Source organism: Anguilla anguilla, chromosome 12, assembly GCF_013347855.1.
Source record: "Anguilla anguilla isolate fAngAng1 chromosome 12, fAngAng1.pri, whole genome shotgun sequence".
Lineage (NCBI taxonomy): Eukaryota > Metazoa > Chordata > Actinopteri > Anguilliformes > Anguillidae > Anguilla > Anguilla anguilla.
In genome coordinates this window covers 27058715-27083431 of record NC_049212.1, presented here as the reverse complement: position 1 = coordinate 27083431, position 24717 = coordinate 27058715, and the positions used below count along the sequence as shown (strand labels likewise).

The window sequence follows — 24717 nt, the reverse complement described above, 5'->3', positions numbered from 1 at the left end:
AAGAAGCGCAGCCAGCTCCTTCCAAAATATCTCTGACACGCACAAATATAAAAACAGTAAACACCTGCTGTAGCTATTTCACTGGGTCTGGATCTGTGCATTGGCTGTGGTGAGATGCATTTCAAAAAGATGCTCCTACAGCTCATTGTCCAGTGGTACTGGTACTGGCAGACATGCTGCTATATATATAGATAGAGTGTTTGAATACACACACAAAAAAGAAAAAATCACCGAAATTGCAATCAGGGCAAGACAGCAAGACAGGATTCAGTAGCTAACGCTACTACATCAGGAAACATATGATATACAGACAAGTAGAACCACACACACACACACACACAAACAAATGTGTGTGTAGCACAAAAAAAAAGGCTGCATAAAAAACAATAGTAATAAGCTATATTTTATTCTAAACAGTATAGGAAAACTGTATTCTTTCATTCTAATAAATTTTTCTCAGAGCAAACGTTTCACTTATGATATAATTTTGTCAAGCCTATGGTAAAATATGGTGTTCAATCTTTCATGTTATGTTTTGAATGATTTTTTTTTTTTGAACCAGCAATAATTTTATTTTCAAAAAAGCCAAAATTATGGGAACCCCTTTTTCCAGTATTGTGAACTGTCTCTCCACAAGGATTACACTACTCTTTTTCTGTAGTGTTTTATGATTGTACTACTATAAATAAAATAATACAAATTTCTGGTCTTTTTCAGCATAAAATGTATCTCATTAATTATGTTGTATATTAATACAGCCTTTTCAAGGGTGCCAATAATGTTGAGGTGACTGTACATTGTTGACCTGTTCTTTCCCAATACTCCAATGGCACATTTACATGCCTCTTAAATCATTTGAATGGAAATGGCATTGAAGGATGATGTGTAGGGCGCCCATAGGTTTCTGCACTGTCTATACCAACGTGATAAGAAGACGGGCAGCGCTGGCCAGACCCTTATTACTACAAATTTGCATTATAATGAACCAGTGAAAATAAGTCTTTAACGTGCAATAAATATATGCCTATGAATAAATTACCCACATAAACAGATATTGAAGACTGTGACGGGACAACGCAAGTAAAGAGTGAATTGTGTTCCTGCGCCTTTCACACCAAAACGATTTATGAGGGAGGCCCGGCTCAAATACTTCGGTGCGTCGTATGAACTTCTTGTTTGTAAATGCGAAGAAATGAAAATCTGTTAATAGGCTAAACAAGAAAAAGTTCAAGATTTTATAAAATCTCTGAAACTAGGCTGTACGGCAGAACGACTGTTTCCACGAGCTATTAGGCAAGTCTAATCACTCTACGTAGCTAGTTCAGGAGGATTGGGGAAATTTAGGGGCGTGACGTTTCGATTGGCTGCAGGCGCTCGTAGACGGAGAGAAGGGGAAAGAGTGCGAAGGGGAGGGAGGAGGAACTACAGAAAAAGTTAGTCTAAAAATGGCTTCCTTTTCTTTGGAGGCAGGAGTAGAAACTGAAAACTCCTCACCAGAATCGGCTCCGGAACCGGGGAAGTTGAAAGAAGAGAATGCGGACCCCGACGACGATTCAGAGCAGTTGTTTGAAACTTTCGAGAGCTCTGCGCTTAGCTTCTCGACCGACCAGTTAGCATGTCTGTGCGAGGCGCTTCTACAGGCGGGCAATGTGGATCGCCTGTGCAAATTCCTCTCCTCCATCCCTCCGACGGCCGACCTGCTACGTGGCAACGAGACCCTATTGAAGGCCCAAGCACTGGTCGCTTTTCACCGGGAGGAATTCAAGGAGATGTACGCGATTTTGGAGAGCCACTACTTTCACCCCAGCAACCACGGGTTCCTTCAGGACCTTTACTTACAGGCGCGCTACAAAGAGGCAGAGAGGTCCCGGGGTCGTACTCTGGGCGCAGTTGACAAGTATCGACTGAGGAAGAAGTTTCCCTTGCCAAAAACAATCTGGGACGGAGAGGAGACCGTGTATTGCTTCAAGGAGAAGTCCCGCAACGCGCTTAAGGAATGCTACAAGAGCAATAGGTATCCGACACCAGACGAGAAGAGAAACTTGGCGAAAGTAACCGGACTATCTCTCACTCAAGTCAGTAACTGGTTCAAGAACCGTCGCCAGAGAGATCGAACCCCGTCCGGTGCCAACAGTAAAAGGTACGGCAAGTCTTCTCACCTCCAGCACTCTTCCACTGTTATGGTTCTCATTTCTTGATAGCTTGTTTCTTGATTAAAGGTCCCGGATCTTATTCCTCCTTCCAAGTGTCTGCAGTATAAACAAATGTATTTTATTTTCGTTCGCTGTATATACTTTAGGGGGAAAAACAGTTGACAGTGAGACGCAGAACATTACGCTTTTCCGGTAGTGTGCGTTTAGCCATCAAGCAGTGGGCCTTGACGTAGAGCCATATAAACAGTTAATGAAAACCATGTATACAAGTAGGCTAAATATGCATTTGGTACAAAAAAAGAGGCATCGGATCTTGAGACAACAGTAACACTGGGGACGGCGTGTTAGCAGGCTTAGACGGCAATAAGTATTGTTAACATGAACGAAAGTAATGTAGCGAGCTCATTAAGAAATTGAGAGGAGGTGCAGGTATAATCATAATAGTACCCTGGTCTGACATGAAACTCGACGAAAAAGTTTAAAGCATGACCGAAGTTATTACACCCATCATACGACTGCACAAAGAAAGCCACACGCTCTAACAGACAAAATAGTTATCTTCTCTGCGTTTGTGTGACTGGCAAATGAAGTTGCGATTGGAGCGAGACGAAAATATCAAACTTAAAGGCCAGATAACGACCAGGGCAAACCAGAGAGCGTGTTCCTTTGTTGTGAAATGTGAGCTCTGGGAGCCGAGGGTGGCTCGTGTTTCCTGAAACCCTGCACCGCAAAATCTCCCCGCGGTTAACGTCTTTCTCCATAGCCACTGGGCCGCGGGGAGCGATAAAGAGGAGTCAACAGGTAGACAACGAGTGTTTTCTAGTTTAATTTTAAATCAAAGCGATTGTCGCAGACGTGGAATCAAACTTCACAATTCACTATTAACGTGTTTCTTTTCAGTGCATTTGTTTTCTGAATTCCACGGTGAAGCTATCCCTTCTGTAATGAATACGTTACGTAAGCGTACTGCAGGTTTTGTGTTCTTTTGGTTGTTTGCGACGTAATTGTGTTTCACGCATGCAAGATGCGGAGGGGGGAGGTGGGTGAGCCCCGATCAGTGAGCTTCCCAGTTTTATCTTATCGGGGAGTTCATGTGGAGGCCTTTGAATGCGAGGTGCTCTCAGTTTTTTATTGGTGATAACGAGCCTGTCTTGCGGCTTCCGTAGAAAATAGCTGGTGGATGTTTCGAGGAAAATGCACATTGTTATTTGTAATGAAAATCACCGGGTCAGAATTGTGAAGATGGAGACAATTGTTGGCTTTGTATCTCTTCATCTAGATTTCTCCTGGTCTTCTAATCTTTTATCCTCCGGTCTTCCTTCTTTCATTTCGTCTCCCTTCTCCCTGTAATTTTCCTCTTTCAATCTGCTGGCTCATGTCCTCATTCTTTCACCCCATGCCCCCCCCCCCCCTCTCTCTCTCTCGCTCTCTCTCTCTCTCTCAGTGAGTCTGATGGAAATCACAGCACAGAGGACGAGGCCAGCAGGGGTGGTCTGGAAGACATCACCTTGACACCTGTCGCCCACGACAACCCCGGATGTACCACAGCCTCCCTCATCTCCCTCTCTGGCACTCCCTGCAGCTCTGGAGGTCAGCTGCTCCTCAACGGTACCGGTGGTTTTCTCACCACCTCTCACCCGCTTCTCCTTAATGGAGGCTCCCTGCTTTCGGGGCCCGGAGGGGGGGTCATCATCAATGGCCTTACCCTGAGCGACGGGCACACCATCCCCCTGAGCCCAGTAATGGGCAACCCTCCTCTTCTCCTCAACGGGGCCCAGATCATACCCAAAATAACCGGGGGCGTGGACCTGGGTCCCGAGGACCAGGCCGGGACCACCCAAGCTGCCCTGCCCGCCATCGTCCTGAACCCCGGCGTCAATCCCAGCACTGCTGTGTCTCTCCCGCTGCCGGTAGACACCAAGCCGACCTCAAGCAGTGCTGGAGCCACGGTCATCGCCACCGTCGAGTTCATCAGCTCCTTGGCTGTGCAAGATGGCCTGACTGTGAAGCCTGAAGGCGATGCCCAGACCCTGTCCCCCACTTCTGCCTCCCCAGCCACCCTTCCCTCTTCTGCCCTGGTCCAGACCAGCAGGCCATCCGAAACCCCTGCCCACACGGTGGCCCGATCCCAGCAAGGCCAGGTGGTGCCCATGCCTGCCCAGAACCCGGAGATGGTGGTGTTTGCCACCGCTGGGTCCCAGCTGACCCCCAGTAGCCAGATCTGCCAGGTGGTCTCCTCGTCCTCTGGCCCCGTGCCCCAAGTGCTGTCTCTGCCCCAGGTGGTCCCCTCTATCCAGGGTGTTCCCGTGTCCCAGCTGGTCCAGCACCAGGCTGGCTCGCAGGTCTCTCCGTGCCCCCAGCTGGTGCCTGTGTCACCCCTCACCGCGCAGCTCCCCCACGGGACCCCCGTCCCGCAGTTCCATCCTCAGACCCTCCACATCGCCTCCCGCCTGGCCCCGGCCCAGCAGCTGCTTGGGTCCTCCACCCCAGGCGAGGGTGCCGCATCCATCTCCCAGCAGGTGCAGGCAGGGCTGGCGCTCCAGCTGGGCGACCAGCCAGCCCCGGCCACCACCCTTCTGTCCACCCAAATACCCGGGACCCAGATCATCCCCATCTCCTCCCCGACGCAGGTTGTCCCTGCGGCATCCCAGACGGGCCAGGCCACCGCGACCCACCTGGTCCCCCTGTCGCTACCCCAGCTGGTACCTGTGTCCTCTGTGCCTTCCGTCTCCTTCCCCCAGGTGGTGCCAGCCTCCCCCTCCCTCTCTTTCTCCTCGCCCAGCGGGGCCTTTCAGATCCTGACCTCCAGCACAGGGCCCAGCATGGGTGTGGCCCAAGGGGCATTCAGGGTCAACCAGCTGGGGCCACTGCAGACTGTGGGGGCCCCTGCCGGCGGTGCCTCGGGGGTCCAGTTCCTGAACTCTGCACCCCAGTTCATTCAGCTTCCTGCAGGCTCCTCTGGTAAGTCACACGGGAGACATTTCTCTTGCAGCTGTTCCAGCAGTTCCACATTATTCCAACTCCTTATTTAACCATTAGGTTTTTTGGAATGTTTTTTCAAAAATTCTAAATCTGTGTTCTAGAACTCCATTGCTTTCATTTGCCTGTAGTGATTGTTACATCCGCATTAGAATGTTAAGAACATTCTAATCACAAATTTGTGATCTTACACCTTGAAGGGTAAAAACGCTGTATGCAAACTGGTTAGGCCTATGTAATTGCATTTGGTTGCTATTAAATTACATTCTTAATTTGTTATTTCTCTCTCTCTATCTCTCCATTGAAATCTCTCCCTGCCCCTTCCAGCGGGGAATCTGGTCCTTGCAGGAGGGATGGGTGGCAGTCCCATTCTCACTGGCCTCAGCATCCAGCAAGGCAAGCTGGTCCTGACCATCCCAGCAGGAGTCCAGTTTGCCAACCTGCCCATCAAGTCTGGCCTGGAAGAAGCCTCCATCGCTGCCAGTGTTGCCCCCAGCAACGGGGGCTTGCCCCTCACCCCCATCATCTCTCTTGCGCCCACCCCTGCCCCAGCCCCTGTCTGTTCCTCAGCCTCCCCCACCCTCTCCTCCGCCTCCTTTCAGACTCCAGAAGTCTCCCTCGGGTTCATTGGCTCGTCTGCGCTCTACTCCAGTCCTGAGCCGGGGGCCCCTGCCACGCCCGCCTCGGGCGGGGCCTCCCCGCCCACTCCGCAGCAGGCGCTGAGCCCCGAGAGTCTCCTGTCCCGCAGCCCCGCCTGCCCTGTCTCCCTGTCGGCCCCCGTGCAGCTCCCCCCCTCCGCCTGGAGCCCTGTGTCCCTGCCGGGGGCCGCTGGCCTGGCCCTATTCGACGTCCGCGGGAAAGGGGAACTGGGAGATGAGCAGGGCCTGCTGGGACTGGCCGGCAGTGAGGGGCTCCTCCTTGGGACCTCCCCTCTGGATGGGGATGTCGGGGGTGCACCGAGGGGGCTGGAGGACTCTGAGGACGCGGACGGGGATCCCAAGATCCTCACCCAACTTCAGTCTGTGCCGGTGGACGAGGACTTGGTTCTGTGATGCGGTTTTCCAGAGGGCTGCCCCTTTCTCAACCTCTTGTCCACATCCTCTTCCCCCCCTTACCTCCCTCCCACCCTAATCCACCCACCCCCCCAAAATCCAAACCACCTGCAGCTTTGCCGGTCATCCAGACCTGGGCAGTTTGGTGCACGAACACAAAGACCTGAGGTGTAGGGTCCCCTGGGACAAGACATGAGTGCAATAGAGGAGGAAGAAGGGAGAGGGTCATGCTCAGCTGACAGAGGGCCACATAGGAAGTTGAGGCTTGTGGGGGCAAGAACAGTGGTTCACGAGTACTGTTTGGATTTCATGTGACTTTGATACTGGAGGTAGAGACTCCAGTTTTGGGGGTTTGAGAGTGGACAACCTCACTCTTTCTCTTGCTCAGCAAGGGAAAAACATCAGCTGCCATTTTGGCAGTGGCCAAGACACTCCAATAGGGGAAGTTTGAGGTGTTCCTGCTTCCTGCCTTTTTTGTGTACTACCAAGTTTTGAGTGCCTTTTTGGGTGTCCCCAAATCAATCATGGAGAGCCCTGATTGGGGCGTGATGATTCTTTTAAATGCAGGCAACAAAGCCTCGTTGTGCCACATGGACAATCCCTGTTACTGAAGTTTTGTAGAAATTTGTAAGCCGTGGAGGCTTTTTGATTCCCGTCCATCGCCTGTCAAGCCTCCTTAAAACCCGAGGGGAACTAAAGCTGTGAGATCTCATCGGAGGCCTGCGTGGACAAAGCACGGCAGTCACAGGCCTCGTCAGGCTGTTTCTGAAAGGTGTGGAAACGCAGGTGTTGAACAGGCAGGTGCTTTGCGTTTGTTTGGCTGCGTAGTGTCTCTTGGGCAAATATCTGCACCTAGCTCCTTAACAGGCCAGTGGTGGTGCTCAAGGAAAGAAGTGGGATGGTGTTCCCAGGAGGGTGGGACACCGGTGGGACACAGGCCCCATGTTCTGATGTCGTGGGGGCTACGTGTGCCATTTCAAAGGTTCATATTCCACCTGGCTGAGTCGCCCACATCTGAGGCCTCCTGTCTTCGCTTCTGTCGAGCAAGCGGCCCTGTTCACACTTGGCTATGACCTCCTGGCTGATACTGAGATTATGAGATTACCAAGAAGTTCCACATGAGCATAAGGTTTCTCTTTGAGTTCATCTTGGATTTTCTCTTCAGATACTTTTGTCTATCTTTTTGATGCCGATATTGACATGCACAAAACTAAAACAAAACACTACATTTTTTTAACACTATGCAATCAAACACATGAATTAGTTTTTCTATACAGGTCTATATAACTAGCAATACGTCTTTTAATATTATTGCTTTTTTCCACATGTATAAGGATGTTCCTTAGAAATAGCAAGTGCCTTTTGTCCCAGGGTCCTTGGGTTGCTATGTAAATGCAGTCTTTATATTTCATTTTCTAGTTTGTACATTAATGGCCTAATTACTTGGCTGAGTTCTTCTACGGTTTAAATCAAACCAACTTGCTAATCTTATTACAATTTTATCATGAGATTTTATCTGAGTTCCAAAATTGTAAACAGTGTGAGTAATACTCATTCCATTAGCCCACGGGACTCAAATTCTTCAGTGCACTTCACATCAAGAGAAATTCACTCCAGTATGTATGAGTGATAGTGACAGTGCCCCAGACACAGCTCTGTATGGAGCCTCACACTACTAACGGTGATTAAAATAAGGTATTATCCCTACTTGTTCGATTGCCATTGCTGTTCTTAGGAAGAAACACTCCAGCTAGGGTACTGTTTTAACTGAATGCTGAGACTTGCATGTGTGTGATCTGTTTTCATGTGTAGACTTAATTTTCAAAAAAGAAACCTAGCCCAAAACACGGGAGTGTAATGTTGAATGTGGTCGTGAAATGAAATGGTTGTTTATGGTCATGTTACAGAACAAGAAAAGCATCATCTTCATGCAGAACGTTTGATTCATTGTACTGTAAGAGCTCTAGCTGTTTTTACATCTGTAGACATAGACGCATGTCCTGCTTTAACACACAGTTACAACGTCAGTTTCTTGAATGCCATAGGATGATAACTCTTAAATTCTGCTCTGTACAGTAGGATAAGATGATGTCTTCTGATCACTGCATGTCGTTTAGTTGGGATCAGTGTGGCTTTGCGTGGCTTATTTCTGGGCACATTCTGACCCAAGTGACTGATCCAGGATCTGCTCACCTCCCCTAATCAGAACCACAGCATTTCTTCATTCAGAGTGGATAAATATGCAAACATTACCCACTCTAGATGCAGCAATGCTATGGTTGCTGGCAGGACCAGTGATTTGGGCAGAATCTGTCTGGCTTCACAAATTGGCTGCAAACGCAGGACATGCTCTGATGTATGAATATCTTTCACTAGTTTCTGCTGCTACCATTCTGAACCCCCCCCCCCCCCAACCTCACCCACCAAGGGAAAATATGTGGTACCCATGTTGACACTCCAGTTAATGGGAAATCACTTTTCTGACATGTTGCACTTTGACAAACTGTGCAGTTTACTTGCATCTTTTTATTTCAGGAAGTCAGCCTAGTGTCTCCTCTTACTTTCTTAGACACGTAAGCAACAGGTTATATTCTGTTACAGTGTTTTAGCAACATTAGGACAATGTTTTGGGTTCCCTGGGTCACTGTCTGCTAGAAGAATGCTTGTTCATGCCAATTTTGGGAATGTATCCTATTTGGCAGCCCCTTTAAACTTCAGCATGTGCCTGTGTACTTATGACATGTAGCTTATAGTTGTACATAGCAAGCATACTATTCCTCAGGTGTAGTTATATATTACCACATTCTGTGTGTCTTTTAAAAATCAATCTTTACTCAGATGTCACATGCTTGCATAAATCTGTTTTTGTTGGTAAAGAAGCCCTGGGCCTAATTTAGCATTATGAAATTTTCGGTTTGAATATGACATTGTTATGGATTTTAAAATCTGCCTATCATGGTCTTTCAAATTTTGAAGGTTAAATGTGAATCACAATCGCATCTACTTTCTACTTTTTTAGAATACAGGTTTTGAAGGAGAACTTCAAATGTGTGTGTGTGTGTGTGTGTGTGTGAGAGAGAGAGAGAGAGAGAGAGTGCGCGCGTGTGTGTGTGTGCGTGCGTGTGCGTGTGCGCAGACCTAGGGCAATGACTGAACCAGTGTAATTTAGGGAAGTGGACATTAAGTCTGACTCGCACTCCGGAAACTGTATAAAATATGAGCACTAATTATGTGAAGCATAGGCTACGTTCAGACTGCAGATAAGTGGCCCAATTCCAGGTTCTCCCCTTATGTGGTAGTTGGATGCGATTAGAACAGTATACAAAGAAACCACATGGAGTCGTAACTTAATATAAAATAAAATTGGATATGTAGCCTTGTGACTCAAAGTTCAAATTGTTTTATCCACGCATGCAAAGACATGATTGGTACAGAAGGGCATGCCCTGCCCAATTGGAGGTATGAACGTGAACAGTCCGACTTAAAAATCGGGCTTGAGGAACAAATTGGAGTCGAGCATTAAGGCCTGCAGTCTGAATGTAGCCGTAGTGTCTGGTTTAAAACGGTTCATCTGTTTAAGGTTCAGGCCTTCTGGACCACAACTGCACAATACAGCTGTTAAGCTTTACCTCCAACCAAAAAAAAAAAAAAAATCTAAAATCTTTTAATTTTCTTTTATTGTGTGTCTTCTAAACTTGCATTACAAGCAGGCGTCAATCTGTTTCTGGCTGGAATTCAGAACATCACGACGAAAGTGTCTTCGCAGGGAAGTGTTTTGGCCTGTAGCCTGATGACTGCAGTTTCATTTTCAGCTTCCTCCACGTGCGATTTCGCTTTCTAAAATACTCTAATCCCAACGGGATCACCACACAAACCCTTAGTATTGACTTTTTTTTCCCCGGACACCTTGTTCATTCTCTGTTGTAAGGTCAACTAATTTTCTATGGAAACGTATACATTTTATATGCATATATACTCTAAATAGGACATTAACACTTGTAGGATGTTTGCCAAAGGTTTAAGTTGTATCTTTGTGAAATGCATATTGTATTTTTTTGTATTGATAAGTGTATGAGTGGGTCTCCCATGCCCCAGGGCTCTTGGACTTGATTGGGAGACCATAGACATGAGCTTCTGTGCCTCATGGCATCCCATCCTTGCTGGTTTATTTGCTGCAAAAGGAAGAGAGAATCTGTTACGGCTGTGTCTGCCCTGTGCGCTCGCGTTCCTGTGGGGGTTTGGACGTTTTTTTCCCCATTTTGTTTGAATGGCATTTGTGAATTTACCTTTTGTTTGAGTATGCCACCATCTACCTTTCTCATGTGCACTCTTGCTCATTCTCGCTCTCTCTCTTCCTTTTCTCACGCGCACCGACACATGAAACCTCCAGCTGTTTAACCAAAGTTTTCTATTTCACTTTTAATAAAGGGATTCATTTTGAGGAAAGAGGAAAGGTGTTCTATGGTGAAAACACCTCAATTTTCTATTTTCTTTTTTTTTTTTTACTCAAAGGTATTTTATTTTTATAAACCATTTTATGACATTGTAATAAACATTTTAAATGAACCTTTAAACATTTTTAATGTCTGTGTTGTGAGTTTTCATTAAAAGCGGTCACATTAATCTTGCTTCTCTGGTTCTCAAATGGATGGACACAACAGGCGTTAGCAAAAGTTGCAGTATCAAATCTTAGACTCCTAGCTTCCAATCCTTTAATTTGAATAGGAAATTAGACCACTTTCAGATTCAAATGTATGCATATTTGTGTTTGTAGAACACCACCATGCATTTGTTATGGACGACTGAGAATAAAACGGAAAAGCACTGGTCCACAAGCGACCGCGTGTGTGTGCGCGTCCCTGTATATACAGTGTTGTGTCGGTGTCTGAGTGTGTGGAGGGGCAGGGATTTGGCATGGTGTGTGTGTCCCCCTGTATATACAGTGTTGTGTAGGTGTCGGAGTGTGTGGAGGGGCAGGGATTTGGCATGGTGTGTGTGTCCCCCTGTATATACACAGTTTTGTGTAGGTGTCTGAGTGTATGTGGAGGGGCAGGGATTTGGCATGGTGTGTGTGTCCCTGTATATACACAGTTTTGTGTAGGTGTCTGAGTGTGTGTGGAGGGGCAGGGATTTGGCATGGTGTGGATGAGTGGGTGTTGTTCCAGCCCCTATGCGCTCGAGTTACCTGCGAGTTGTGCTGTGTCTGGGCGTGTCAGGCGGTTCCGCGCGCTGATGCACATGCTCTCGTTAACACACACCAGCAGGAACCTGCTGACACACACGCAGCCCGGGCAGCGGAGCGAATGAACCCGAGCCTCCTCTGAAGGAGAGACCCAAAGACCCCTGCACTCGGCCAATCAGCCGGAGCTCTAAGAAACTCGTTTCTAAATCATTTTTGGGTTATATTTTCATGACATTATTATTTTTTTCTTTGCGTGACTGTCCATTCTGCTGTGGAAGTGGGAGAGCTGAAGGCTGCAGAGGGCTCTTGCTCTCTGCTTCCTGCTGGGAGTGAGTTTTGGGGGCTGCGGAACAGCAGAGTGCGTGCTACTTCACACTGTACCTGCATTTAGGACAGGAAGTGAGTGACGAGACGCCGGGCTCGGGGGAGGGGAACAGTGAGCTGTCCAAAGGAAGTTTCGGGCACCCAGAGGTGGCAAACCCCATCTAGAAACCCCTGTGGGACCTGTGGGCTGCTGGGATAAATCTTACTTCCCTGACTGAGGATTCTGAACTCAGCACCTGGAACTACTGAGGAGTCGCTCCTGGCCCAAACCCCAGCGTTCTGTCTACGGGGGTGGGGGGGCGTGGGGGAAGAGGCGTAGCCATGACGTCCAGCTTCTCTCCGGAGCAGGTGGCGTGCGTGTGCGAGGTACTCCTGCAGGGCGGCAGCGTGGAGCGGCTGGCCTCCTTCCTGAGCTCCTTGCCCTCCTGGCCGGGGCTGCAGGGCCAGGAGAGCGTGCTGAAGGCCCGGGCGGCGGTGGCCTTCCACCAGGGCCGCTTCCCCGAGCTCTACGCTCTCCTGCGCGGGTTCCCCTTCTCCCCGCGCAGCCACCCTCTCCTGCAGCAGCTCTGGCTCCGCGCGCACTACCTGGAGGCCGAGCAGCAGCGCGGGCGCCCCCTGGGGGCCGTGGGGAAGTACCGCGTCCGTCGCAAGTTCCCCCTGCCCCGCACCATCTGGGATGGAGAGGAGACCAGCTACTGCTTTAAGGTAAGGTGTGAGCCAATGGCAAGGACGCCGCATTGCCTTGCATTGCACCAGTATCACTGTGGGCTCTGACCCAAAACTAGAGCAAGTATGCACTTTAAATACTTTTAACTCCTTACATGTAAAATCCCAGAGAATTTTCAACAAACATGTACAATAATTTGAAAGAATTGTATTGGTGAAAATAGCTGATTCTTTTAAAATGGTAAATAAATTAAAGGAATTTACTTGTGTCTACTGGGTGAAAGTACACCATAACACGACAGCAAAAATCATTTTTGGCCTGACAGTGAAGCATTCTGGGATTCAGATAGTCAGCTTTATATTATACTCAACCTCTCTGCTGCTAGAGATGAGTTAAAAATTAAGCTCTATGTCTGATACAGTGGCGCACCACATAGTAGACCACGGATACTCAAATCTAGCCCACGAGGCCAGTAGTGCAGCTGGTTTTCACTCTTCCCCTCTAATCAGCACTGATTCCAACCTGGGACACCAGGTGAGTTAAAGCTCTGGCTAGTCAGTGGCATTAATCGATCAATTAACTCAAGCAGAAAGGAAAACCAGTAGTACTACTGGCCTGGAGGGCCAGATTTGAGTAGCACTGTAAGTAGACCCATGTGCTTCTGATCAGCAAAGATGAACATTACTGGGGTTTTCGGGCTGAGATGGGAGGGCTGAGAGGAATCTGGGGAGAAGCGTGGGTTTTAGGGGGAAATAAATATAATATTTGGTCTGCTATGGATTTGCTTTTAAGGGGAATTTTTCAACTTTAATGCCCATTTAGTAACTGTAGCTTCTCTGTAGTTTCTTCAGTCTGCTGCCATGTCGTATTAGCCTGGGCAAAGTTGCTTTGCATCTGCCAAATAAGGCACATTAGAGGCATGTTGCACTATAATAAGCAAACTTATGCTATAGAACAAATGGATGAATAAGTTACCCTATTCACCCAACTCCGGCTGCACTGCATGTGCCTGTGTGTCCGTGTGTGTGTGCTCGTGCACGTGCGTGTATGCGTATGTGTGTGTGTTCGTGTGCGTGCGTGTGTGTATGCGTACGTGTGTGTGTTCGTGTGCGTGCGTGTGTGTACGTGTGTGTGTGTGCTCGTGCGCGTGTGTATGCGCACGTGTGTGTGTTCGTGTGCGTGCCTGTGTGTCCGTGTGCTCGTGCGTGTGTTTGTGTGCGTGCGTGTGTTTGTGTGCGTGCGTGTGTGTGTTTGTGTGCGTGCTCGTGTGTGTATGCGTACGTGTGTGTGTTTGTGCGCGTGCGTGTGTGTATGCGTACGTGTGTGTGTTTGTGCGCGTGCGTGTGTGTATGCGTACGTGTGCGTGTGTGTTTGTGCGCGTGTGTGTGTGCGTGTGTGTTTGTGCGCGTGCGTGTGTATGCGTACGTGTGTGTGCTCGTGCGCGTGTGTGTGCGTGTGTGTTTGTGCGCGTGCGTGTGTGTGTATGCGTACGTGTGTGTGTGTGTGTGTGTGTGTGTGTGCGTGTGTGTGTGCGTGTATGCGTACGTGTGTGTTTGTGCGCGTGCGTGCGTGTATGCGTACGTGTGTGTGTGCTCGTGCTCGTATGCGTACGTGTGTGTGTTTGTGCGCGTGCGTGTGTGTGTTTGTGCGTGTGCGTGTGTGTGTTCGTGCGCGTGTGTTTGTGCGCGTGCGTGTGTGTATCGGTACGTGTGTTTGTGCACGTGCGCGTGTGTGTGCAGGAGAAGTCGCGCAGCGTGCTGAGGGAGTGGTACTGCCACAAGCCGTACCCGTCGCCGCGGGAGAAGAGGGACCTGGCTGCGGCCACGGGCCTCACCGCCACGCAGGTCAGCAACTGGTTCAAGAACCGGCGCCAGAGGGACCGGGCCGCCCAGGGTCCGGACAGGTGAGGGCTGGGTCGCCGGGCTGGGTCAGCTTGCTCTGCACCTCACCTTTTTTCTCTGCGCCTCTCTTCGGTCTGTCTGGGACTCACCAGTTTGAGAACTTTCCAACTTCACCTGATCTTTCCGTCTTTGTCTCTTTTTTCGCAGCCTCCTCATCTTTTGTTCATTTTCTCTTCTTCTTGCTGCAGCAGCTGCATGATTTTCCCGCCCTCCCCACTTCCATCTTCTTCTCTCGGCCTGGCAACGTGCCAGCCTCCTTCACAGCTCCTGGCTTATACTGCCCTCTGCTGAGGAAACCATGAAACAATCCACCTCACCTCAAACATGCCTCTCCGTTTAAAATGCTCTCTCCGTCAGGGAGGGGGAAGAGTCCAGCGTACCCCGGTTTTTGTGCTCAGATGGGACTCTGCACAGCACAGCGTTCCCCAGCTCGGATGATGACCTTTCACCTCCAGGGAGCCCCAGCACCCCTTACCCCTGCCCATACCCCCATCCTCACCCTAACAATTCCCATTGTGCCCCCACCATCCTGCAGGGCGGGTACCAGTTCTGAGGCCCTGTGGACACCCACTGAGACCAGCTTAACTAGAACCTGATTGGTTATAAGGGCTTTGTTGGGTTTTGATTGGATTAGGTCCTCGGCGAGACGGTTTTTTTTTGGCAATATTTTTTATACTGTAACTATCACCGTCAGCATAAATACATGTATGGGCTTTTAGAAGCGCAAGAGAACAGGATGCTCTGGCCACTAATCCCTGAGGGCAGCTGAAGCTCCTGTTTTACGGTCACTGATTTCATGTGCTGGCTGCAGGTGGGAAGCTCTCTACCTGGAGATTTAACCACTACATTTCTGTTACTGTTAAGCACTGTGCGGCACAGACGCGTCTTTCTTTATTCTGTGCCATAGAATGTTTTTCTGAAATGTTTCCATTTCTGTCTGGTCCCCAATTAAAAACGTCAGACTGCAGTTTGGAGTGAGGGCTTCTATTCTTTACCATAATGTTCTTTCTGAATTCTCTGCATAGGTTCATTCAAAATGTGACGATCTGTGCCAATCCAGGGCACATGGGGAGAGCAGTCCCAGAGACGTGGGGCTTCCTGTTCAGTGCTCGTGCTTTTGAAGAAATGTAAACACATGCACACACAGGTACAGTTATCCAATGGGCGCTTATAGGTAGGGGAATGCATGACAGGATGACTGAAAAAAACAAGGTCAAACACGCATCACTTTCTGCCAAGTTTATTAAATGCTGCGCTGTGGCAGAGGCTAGTTTTGGGGCTTGCCTATCTTGGGTGCAAAGCAGGCCAAACCCAACACAGCCAGAGGTGCAAGCAGTTCAGCAAAGACTAAGCAGCTCTCCTAAGTGCACATTCCAGGGGGTCTGGCTCCCTTAAAGCATGTTCCAGGCTGTCTGGATTCCTTAGAGCATGTTCCAGGGGGTCTGGCTCCCCTAGTGCATGTTCCAGGGGGCCTGGCTCCCCTAGTGCATGTTCCAGGGGGTCTGGATTCCTTAGTGCTTGTTCCAGGGGATCTTTCCCCATTTGCAAATAGTGCAGCAGGATTTTACTCCCAGACCTGGGATCCTTACAGCTCCATTCAATAGCCATTCATTTCACTGGAGCCTATGCTGTGTGTTTAACAAACTGGGATTTAAAGTCCTTCATGCACTGCCAGCTGCATGTCCCTTGAAAGGTACCAAGGATCAGTAAAAGAAACTAAAACCCAGGACAAATGCACTATCACTGAAAATCAGCTTTGCAAGGACCTTTGGCTTGGCGTATCCATTGGAACACATTGCCTAGCAACGGTTTTCAGAACACTGTTTGTTTTTAAAAAAAATTAAGAATAACCTAATTATATTCATCCACCATTTACAAGGTAAATGTTTACTAAGCATTATTTCAGAAAACAGTCCAAGGTACCATTTAAGGCAACGACAGGTGGAATTAACAGATGCTAGCTAAAGTGGCAAAAGCTACCCCACACCATGAGCTATGCGTGTATGTGAGTGGGTGGAGCAAGAGGCTGTGTCAACATGCCAATAATTCCAAGCTGTCACAAGATTTGTCAGTATGGTTTCTGGAACAACCTGCAGTCTTCAACAAATTCTCATGCTACACACAGCTAAGGCAAAAAAGCAACTATAGCAGAGTTAAGCTACCATCTGAAGCTGAAAAAACCCCACACATAAAAACCTTTATGACATCACTACTTCTGTGTGACATCACTGTGTTTTGGAATGACTAGTGGGAGACCCCAAACCACCAGTGTAGGGTTTTAGGCAAGGTAGCAATGGTTTTCATTAATATCATTACCTCCTGATTTTGTAAATGAAGATTAAATATGGACACATTCACATTTCGTTTTGAAGGCTTCAAGTTGATGGCCATTCCTGAGGGTCCATGTAAAGGACAAACAGTTCCTAGCGTACCGCTAAAGCTCTGGGCTCAGTCAACTATTGCACTGTAATGACGTAAGAAAACAGAACGCTTTTGGATTACCGTAGTCCGGTATCATAACTCTCATATACATACGCATCTTGCTGGTCAATGTCTCTAAGACTCTTGATCCAATTAACCAATGGGAAATTGGAACATTGATATGGTTTCTCCTTCGCACCTCCGGGGCTGTCCTGGTTAAAATGCATTTGGCTGGCAATTGGCATCATGACACACAGACGGCAGCAGCCTTGAACGTTTCCACGGTGACCGAAGATAAGCGCCGTAACAGACAAACAACAGGTGGCGGCTCAGAAGGCAGCGAGTTTCCGAGTTCTCTCGTTTTCACAGAGGGGCCCCTCCCAGGTCCTGAGGGGGTATGGAGCTGCTGGTGTCTGCAGCAGACGTGCCACGCCTCCAGGGCGTATGTAAGCGTCAACTGTGTGGTATTGAGGAGGGGGAGGGGTGCTGGTCATTTCCTGTTGCCAGGCAACGCTGGGTGTGACGGTTTCCAGCCCATAATCCCTCGTCTGTGCCCCTTTATACAATAACCCAATGTTCCACGCCCCAGGCCCCTCGGTGTGGGGGGTGGCTCTCTCAGGTGACCAGTGGCTGGGTGTGGGGTGAGCAGGGAGGGGTGAGTTGAGTGAGCATACGCGGTTGTATGCGGTTCTGCCGGGCGAGACAGGAGAGGTCGGTTAATGTTGCGTTCGGGGGTGCGGGGGGCTGCGGTTTCGGGGTGCGGTGTGCTCACAGGCCCAGGTACTCGGCCAGGAAGACAGCCAGGATTTTGGTGAGGTTCTCCACGGTGGGGGGGTGCATGTTCTCCTCGGTGTCGTCCAGCGTGTGCCAGAAGGAGGGGAAGGGCGTGGTGATGATGTGCAGCACTGGGACTCCTGCGCGAGTGGCGGGGAAGCATGCACGTGTGTCAGCGCCATTAAACACACAACGTGTCTGAGTCTCGCCTTTAAACCATGATCACATATAAAACACTGCTCCAATGGCGCTGGTCACCACTAACACCCTGTAAGCAGTGCCAACACTGACCCTGAATCAATTACATTATCCCCCTTATCCCTGAAGTTCTAAAATATTTCCTATGGCCGCACAGCCTGAGTTTTTTCTGTGTGTGCACCAGCTGTTCCAGAATTCAACTGTTACATCACACTGGCCTTCGCACGGTACAAGTTGCCCTTGATATGGAGTGCTGATAATGAGGCCTACTGTAATAATAATAATAATAATAATCATAAGCTTACCCATTATTGGGGAAATGACCAAACTGCCCCCACATCAGTGAATGTACATACTGGCCACATTCACCCTACACTGCTCTGAATGGAGATGCACTATTTTTAGCAGCTACAGTTGTTCTTTTTTTTAAAGCCTAACTTCATCTTCAATTTTGCCTGCATTGCATATCTGACAATATCATTCAGTTCGATATATACACATACAGCAACACTAGACACAGTAGCTCTCAGTGTGTGACAGGCACGATGTCTGACTTAGGTAACTACCTGCACTGTCTATTCCATTTGTATCTACAAAAAAATCAAATGTCAGCTAATGCTTTGTGTGGTGAAAATGTATGTATTTGCTATATCATTTATATGGTGGGGGCAAGTGGAGCATCTCTATTATTTATCATCTTTGGTTGAATGCAGAAAAACGAGATGGCAGAACCCCAAAAAAATATTACTGCACGAATAGAGTGTTTAGTGATCATGTTGATCACTGGTGCGTTTACCCGTGATGTGATGCATTGTAAACTATAACCGCTCTTGGATTGTTTACTGTGCGTTCTGCTTTCTGCCAGCCTGTAGTTAGCTCATTTTGACAGCTTTGTTAACAGTCTAACATTATCTAACTGTATAGCCTAGTATGGTTTTTCCAACTCTTAACAGTTGCCACTTCTGAGCAAGTGAAGACATCAGCATAAACAAATAAATGCTCACAAATGCGTCATTTGTAGACAGATGTTCTAATCACGCTGGTGTGACCGTACGCTTCAGGGACCACTCCAGTGTTGTAACACCTGCGTGACCGTACGGTCCAAATGGTTAATGATAAACATCTGTCTGTCACTGTGCGTTTGTGGCAGTGAATCTCTCTGTGAAACTTCACTTGTGTTAGTGCAACTTGGGGTCCATTTCTGTCAGCATATGCCTGCATCAGTGCATTTTTAGGTCACTGAACTGAGTCAATGCAAGTGTGTGCTCATGTCCGTGCGTCTGTATGTGTGTGCTCATGTGAGTGTGCCTGTGTGCGTGTCAGTAGATGCTCGTGTCAGTGGCAGGGCCCTCACCCCTCTGTAGGAAAGGCATGTGGTCGTCCTGAACAGGGCCCAGGTAAAAGTCCTTCCTGAAGTAGCTCTGCTCACTGGGGTGGGAGGAGAGCAGGCCCAGCTTGTGCAGTCTCTTTTCTGGGGGGGGGGGGCGAGAGAGAGAGAGAGAGAAAGAAAGAGAGAGAGAGGGAGGGGGAGAGAGAAAGAGAGAGAGGGAGGGAGAGAGAAAGAAAAAACAAGGGAAGAGAGTGGTGAAACATTGGGATGAGATACAAACAGATTTAAGCTACAAAGTTACAAAAGCAGACCAGCTCTGGTTCTCCAGACAGCTGCTTCAGCACCAGAGAGGGAGGCTCTCCATCTTCCCCTCTTTCAGCTTCCTGTCTTTTCCCACCTTCTATTCTCTCCCTCACTGAGAACAGATCCCTCGTTTTATTTATACATGCGTCTATGGTGCAAGCACTTGGACAAAAAGCCACAAAACGATACAATAATCTTGAAGAGAATAAAAAATAAAATGCACGTTTGATGGAGGTCACTCACCGGCGGCGATGAGGCGGTCGAACCAGCGGGCGGTGTTATCGAAGTGATTGACAAACAGCGGGTCTACACCACCGATTAGGTCCAGCAGAACAAAGAGGTCCTGAGTGCAAAAACAGGAGGACAAGTGAGTGAGCCTACAGCACACACACACGCACAAACATGCTCACACATGCTCACACACGCACACACGCAAGCACACGCACAAACATGCACACGCACACACACGCACGCACACACGCACGCACACACACACACGCTCACACACGCTCACACACAGGTCCTCACCACAGCCTGCAGCAGTGTGTTGTGGGGGGACCCAGGCGGGTAGGGAGTGTGGGCCATGAGCTCAGCCAGGTGGCGAGAGCCGTACAGGGAGTCTGTGGCCGTCCACTCCTCAAACGCCTCCTCACCGTCAAAAAACACCAGCTGGAGAGTCACTGGAGCCTTCTACAGAGAGAGAGAGAGAGAGAGAGATGGACAGGGGCTCATGGTCACAGAAAGATTTAAGTAAGATAACAGGACAAGCCACCAAAAATTCCCTTTATTGTCTTTTATATGACACAGAGGATCTGGGTCTGTAGTTTTGTGTTGGTTTCTTTGAGTGCAAGCAGCAAAGCAGCAATTCAGCCTGGTGAAATGTCTCTGCCTCAGTATGAACACCTGCACATCTGCATAGTTCAGGAGAACTGGCCAATCAGAACAGTCTGTACATATTACAGGCCAAATCTCCAGAGAGCTGAGCTTGGCATTTTCCCCGGAGAGACCCTCTGCAGACAGGAAGAGGCATCTAGTACCTCAGTTCTTTCTTCTTTACTTCTGGCTCTCTGCCGTGTCCACTTACTCTTTCCCTTCCTCTCTCCCAGCTGCTTTTCTTCCTGTTAATCCTTCCAGCTCCTTTCTTTTCTAGCCATTCCTCCTTTTTTTCCACTTGCTCAATCTAAAACACCTAACGGCTCTCAATGTATGAGTTATAGACACCACCCTTCCCTAAAGTTGCGCAAAAAATTTCTTTTTTTGTTGTTTTTCCCCCTTATGTGCGCAGTACTCAAATCAGCCTGCAGGGGCAACACATCAGCCAGCTGGAACTAGTCTCAAGCTCAACAGCGCTAACAGACAATGGCTGGCCAGCATTCGAACAATAGCGACACACGAAACACTGATCAAATACTCTGTCTAAGTAAGAACTAGGAGGGCCAGACAAATAAAAAAACAGCAAGAATGTTTATTACATTTCCACAATATAATCTAGTTCAGTGAACAACAGGGACAGCGGTCTATAAATGTGAATTCAATATACTTCAAACACTAGCAGTCACTGGCAAATGCTATTCAAATCTTCCTCTTTAACTAGAAACTCACATCAAGGGATAATGGCCTGCCCCACTGAAATTTAACAAGGCCCAGTTCATGGCACAATGGCTATTTCTGCAAGCAAGTGGAATGAAAGCCAATCTTTTCTTTTTTTTATGTAAAACTGGCTACCAGCCAGTCTGAAGCCAGTCTCCTCCCCTTAAGTGGCATTACATTACATTTTCGGCAATTAAAACACACTCTTATCCAGAGCAACTTACACAGCTTACATTCTTTTTACCAAGAATCCATTTATAGAGCTCAATATTTACTGAAGCAATTCAAGTACCTTGCTCAAGGGTACAATATCAGTGGGAATCAAACCTGCAACCTCAAGAGTTGCAAGCCCAGTCCCCTAACCATTACACTACGCTGGTGCCACACTGGATCCTTACAGAGCTGAATCTGAGTTAATGCTCAAGTCTCCTAATCTCACGTCTGACAACCGTTGCTAGGGGGTGTGTCCTGCAGCGCCGTCCCCACCTGCTGTGAGAGGGCTTTGAGCTGCACGTCCAGGGCGGTGACCAGCTCCAGCATCATGGCGCAGGGGACAGCCGAGTCACTGGCCCCCAAAAAGACCCGCTGCGGGTCGTCGGGGGGCGGCGGGAGGGACTTGGAGTCATAGTGGCAGGCCAGCACCAGCCGGCGGGGGGCCTGGGGGTCCAGCACGGCCAGGATGTTGGAGAAGGTCACCTGACCGCGAGGGGTGGGCGACGGGAAGGAGTCCACCTCCACAGACCAGCCGGCGGACAGGGAACCCAGCTGAGAGGAGATGTGCTGAACGAGGAAGGGGAAGAAGAGAGAGGGAGGGTGTGAAAAGACAGAGAAAAGGAGTGAGAAGAGAGAGAGCAGGTTCTGGAAGTTTTCACCTGAGCGTTGTTCTTTCATTCATTTCATTATTCTATGTACAGCCCATGTTCTTCTTATGCAAATATAAACTGTCTATCTATTATTTTATTGCGATTATCTTTTTTAAATGAAAGCTTGTAGAAGGAATTCCAACATATTAATCACAAACGGCCGTCTGTGCAGCTGAACGGGACCCTGACGGCCTTGCGCCCGGTGAGGCTGTGAAGTGGGCGGCCATGCTGCTCTCTCACCTGGCGCACGGCCTGGCTGCCCGCCGTGCCCGGCAAGCGCTCCACCAGGATGGGCCGCAGGTGAGCCTCCCACAGCCGCCCCCGATCCACCCGAGATGCCAGCCGCCGCACCTGCGCCGAGGACAGCTTACTGGGCTTATGAGACAACTGGAGCGAGGGAGAGGGGGGGGGGGAGGGAGGGAGAGGGAGAGAGGGGAGAGACAGGGGAGAGGGGAGAGGGGAGGGAGAGTGAGGGGGAGAGGGGAGAGGGGAGGGAGAGAGAGGGGGAGAGGGAGGGTGAGAAGAGGAGGGGGAGAGAGAGGGGCGAGGGAGAGAGAGGGAGAGGGGGGAGAGAGAGGGAGGAGAGAGAGGAGGAAGGGGGAGGGAGTGGTCGGCAGAGGAGAGGGAAAGACACAGCAAAGCAGAGAGTGGTGGGAGAAGATGGGGAAAGATAAGGAGAGAGAGGGGGAAGACGGGAGAGAGAGAAGGGTGGGATCGAGAGGACGAGATGGATAGGAGAGGATGAAAGGTTAGAATGAGGTGTGTGAGACAGAAAAGGATGGAGAGGGGATATGGAAGAAAGAGGGACAGAGACCACAGAGGGAGTGAGAGAAGAAAGACAGGATTATTGTGACATAATTACAGCTCCTTCATAACATCCAAAACAAAGTGGTGTGCAATACAAATTGCTATTATAATCACTGACTGTCAGATTCCACCCACAAGCAATCTAAAATGACTGGACACCTACCTATTGAATATGCATATACATGACCATCTGTCATACAAACTGGTGCAATATTGAATATTGAGACCAATATATATTTACTTTTATATGAGTACAACAATAATTACTTTTACAGGCAGTAGTCAGGGCAGTAATTACCTGTAATATAACCACCAAACAGAGCAGTTTGTGTGGACATTCCATGATATGAATAATGTCAGATTTAATAATATATTTCCCAAATAACATTAAAACAGACTCAAAGAATAGCCTATTTCTTACATTTTCAATTTAAAATACCACCAAAAATTGAACAATATACCGAGCATTAAGTTCGTAGTAAATTACTTTGTATTAATTTCATAACATAGCAGTATATTCATGGCAGTAAGACAGACCCACTAAACAGAATGTATGACTGGACTTGAAATCTTCAGATGTACACAACAGAAATCCTGGGAATTCTTTCCGTGCCACAGAAGTTCAAAACAACACTGATGTCCGAGTTACAATCATACCTTTTCTTTTGTAAGGTCTGCAGAGTGGACACGCACGTTTGTACCGATCGTGTCGTTGGACAAGTAAATCCCCAACAGCAGCGTCACGGAAAGGACCACACACAGGCAACACAACAGCACGCGTGGCCGAGGTTTCCACACCTGGTCACAGACGGAAAGCCCCCCGCCGTTGTTGGCAGGAGCCGCCCTGTACCTTCTCCCTTTCGACATTTTTACATTTAATTTGCAAGGTTATCGGCGGCCAGGAACCAAAGACGCCCTCTCGCCACGGTTAGCCGCTTCGAAGCTCAGCCTAATCTTTGTTCTACGTGTGCATCTGTAACACGTCGTTAAGAAACAGATCGATAAAAACGAGATCAACTACTTCGCTAGCTAGCATATAGTTATCCAGTAACTTTTACTTCAGATTATTTGCCACAAGGTAAATTAACTTCGCTGAATTTTCCGGATATGTCACATGCATGTCAATTTTCAGGATTTTCTTGTAACCTTGACTAGCGAGTTCTGAACTTTGGTTTGAAATCGTCTTTCTATTCCGTGATGTACATTACGGTAAATGAAAAAACACAACACACTGTCCATTCATTACGTGTCCCTTGACACTTTTGTAACTTTAGCTACATAGTAACTATTCTGCAGAATTCAAACTTCTCTAGTTCTTTCCGGTTGCAGTGTTCTGTCGTCGGTCCGAGCCAATTACCTAGGTGGCTACAAAATCGTCCTTCGGTCGAAAATGTCACTGCTTTTGTAGAACAAATATTTCACACGTAGGCTAACGGCACTATAAGACGAAAGCTATTCCACCCACTTCTGGTTGCTAATGTCAGTTAGGTTGCGACCCCCTGCTACTTTACTTTTTGCAGTTAAAATAATATTGGCCAATAAAACTGTCAATAAATGGAGCCATTAGGCTACGGCAGATAGCACAGAAATGCTGCATGTGGTTTACATGCCTACTCTGAAACAGGCATGATCTACATCACGCGCCTTTACGACAACGTTACGCATGACACAAAGTTACTGAAGCAAACTGGTTAGCAAATATAATTTGTTATGGTAGCCGCTACGTTGCTATTATCATTATACTTTGTGTTTCGGGCCATGGCGGAATGCTAGTAACCGCAGATATTACGAACAACAATGTAAATAGACTAGTAAAATTTATATAATGCTTACAACTGGATATGATGGCATATGATGGCTAACGTTAAAGCTAAGCGTGGCCGCGACCTCCTGATTACAAGCTAGCCATTATCCATACTAACAAGTGAGTTCCGTAGCACTCTGCTGGCTAGCTAACACAATACCGACCACCCTGACATAACTGGGAATGCAATTCATCGTTCGCAGCAACGCCTGTTTCCATTTCCGCAGTCAGGGTCCAATATATGTCTATGTCCAACACTATCCGCTACATCTCTTAGAAACACCCATTCTTGACATGCTAACAAAACGGACTCAGCTCCTGCAACTTGAACCAGTTCAGGAGCAGTTGGGACTTCGAAGCGACACATGT

The 24717-nt window shown here is 48.3% G+C and overlaps 3 protein-coding genes across 6 annotated transcripts; 2 read left to right on the top strand and 1 right to left on the bottom strand.

The window, feature by feature from the left end:
• Positions 1-1396: 1396 nt before the first annotated feature.
• Positions 1397-9837, top strand: six5 (SIX homeobox 5). Its single transcript, XM_035384914.1, has 3 exons — positions 1397-2140; positions 3598-5114; positions 5460-9837. The coding sequence occupies exons 1-3, from the start codon at positions 1446-1448 to the stop codon at positions 6182-6184; spliced, it is 2937 nt and encodes a 978-aa protein (XP_035240805.1). The 5' UTR covers positions 1397-1445; the 3' UTR covers positions 6185-9837.
• A 130-nt stretch (positions 9838-9967) lies between these two features.
• Positions 9968-15225, top strand: six9 (SIX homeobox 9). 4 transcript variants are annotated; one of them, XM_035384916.1, is made up of 3 exons: positions 9968-12395; positions 14097-14260; positions 14616-15225. In XM_035384916.1, exons 1-3 carry the CDS (start codon positions 12012-12014, stop codon positions 14809-14811), a joined length of 744 nt encoding a protein of 247 aa, XP_035240807.1. In that variant the 5' UTR covers positions 9968-12011; the 3' UTR covers positions 14812-15225. The 4 variants fall into 4 exon arrangements, with proteins under 4 accessions (XP_035240807.1, XP_035240811.1, XP_035240809.1 ...); XM_035384920.1 differs by having other exon boundaries at positions 14111-14260; positions 14616-14782; XM_035384918.1 differs by lacking the exon at positions 14616-15225 and adding an exon at positions 14447-14599 and having other exon boundaries at positions 14111-14260.
• A 257-nt stretch (positions 15226-15482) lies between these two features.
• On the bottom strand, positions 15483-24717 carry qpctla (glutaminyl-peptide cyclotransferase-like a). The gene is made up of 7 exons (XM_035384915.1): positions 23202-24717; positions 21978-22124; positions 21361-21654; positions 19813-19974; positions 19528-19627; positions 19006-19122; positions 15483-17593 (listed from the first exon to the last, which is right to left on the bottom strand). Exons 1-7 carry the CDS (start codon positions 23409-23411, stop codon positions 17448-17450), a joined length of 1176 nt encoding a protein of 391 aa, XP_035240806.1. The 5' UTR covers positions 23412-24717; the 3' UTR covers positions 15483-17447.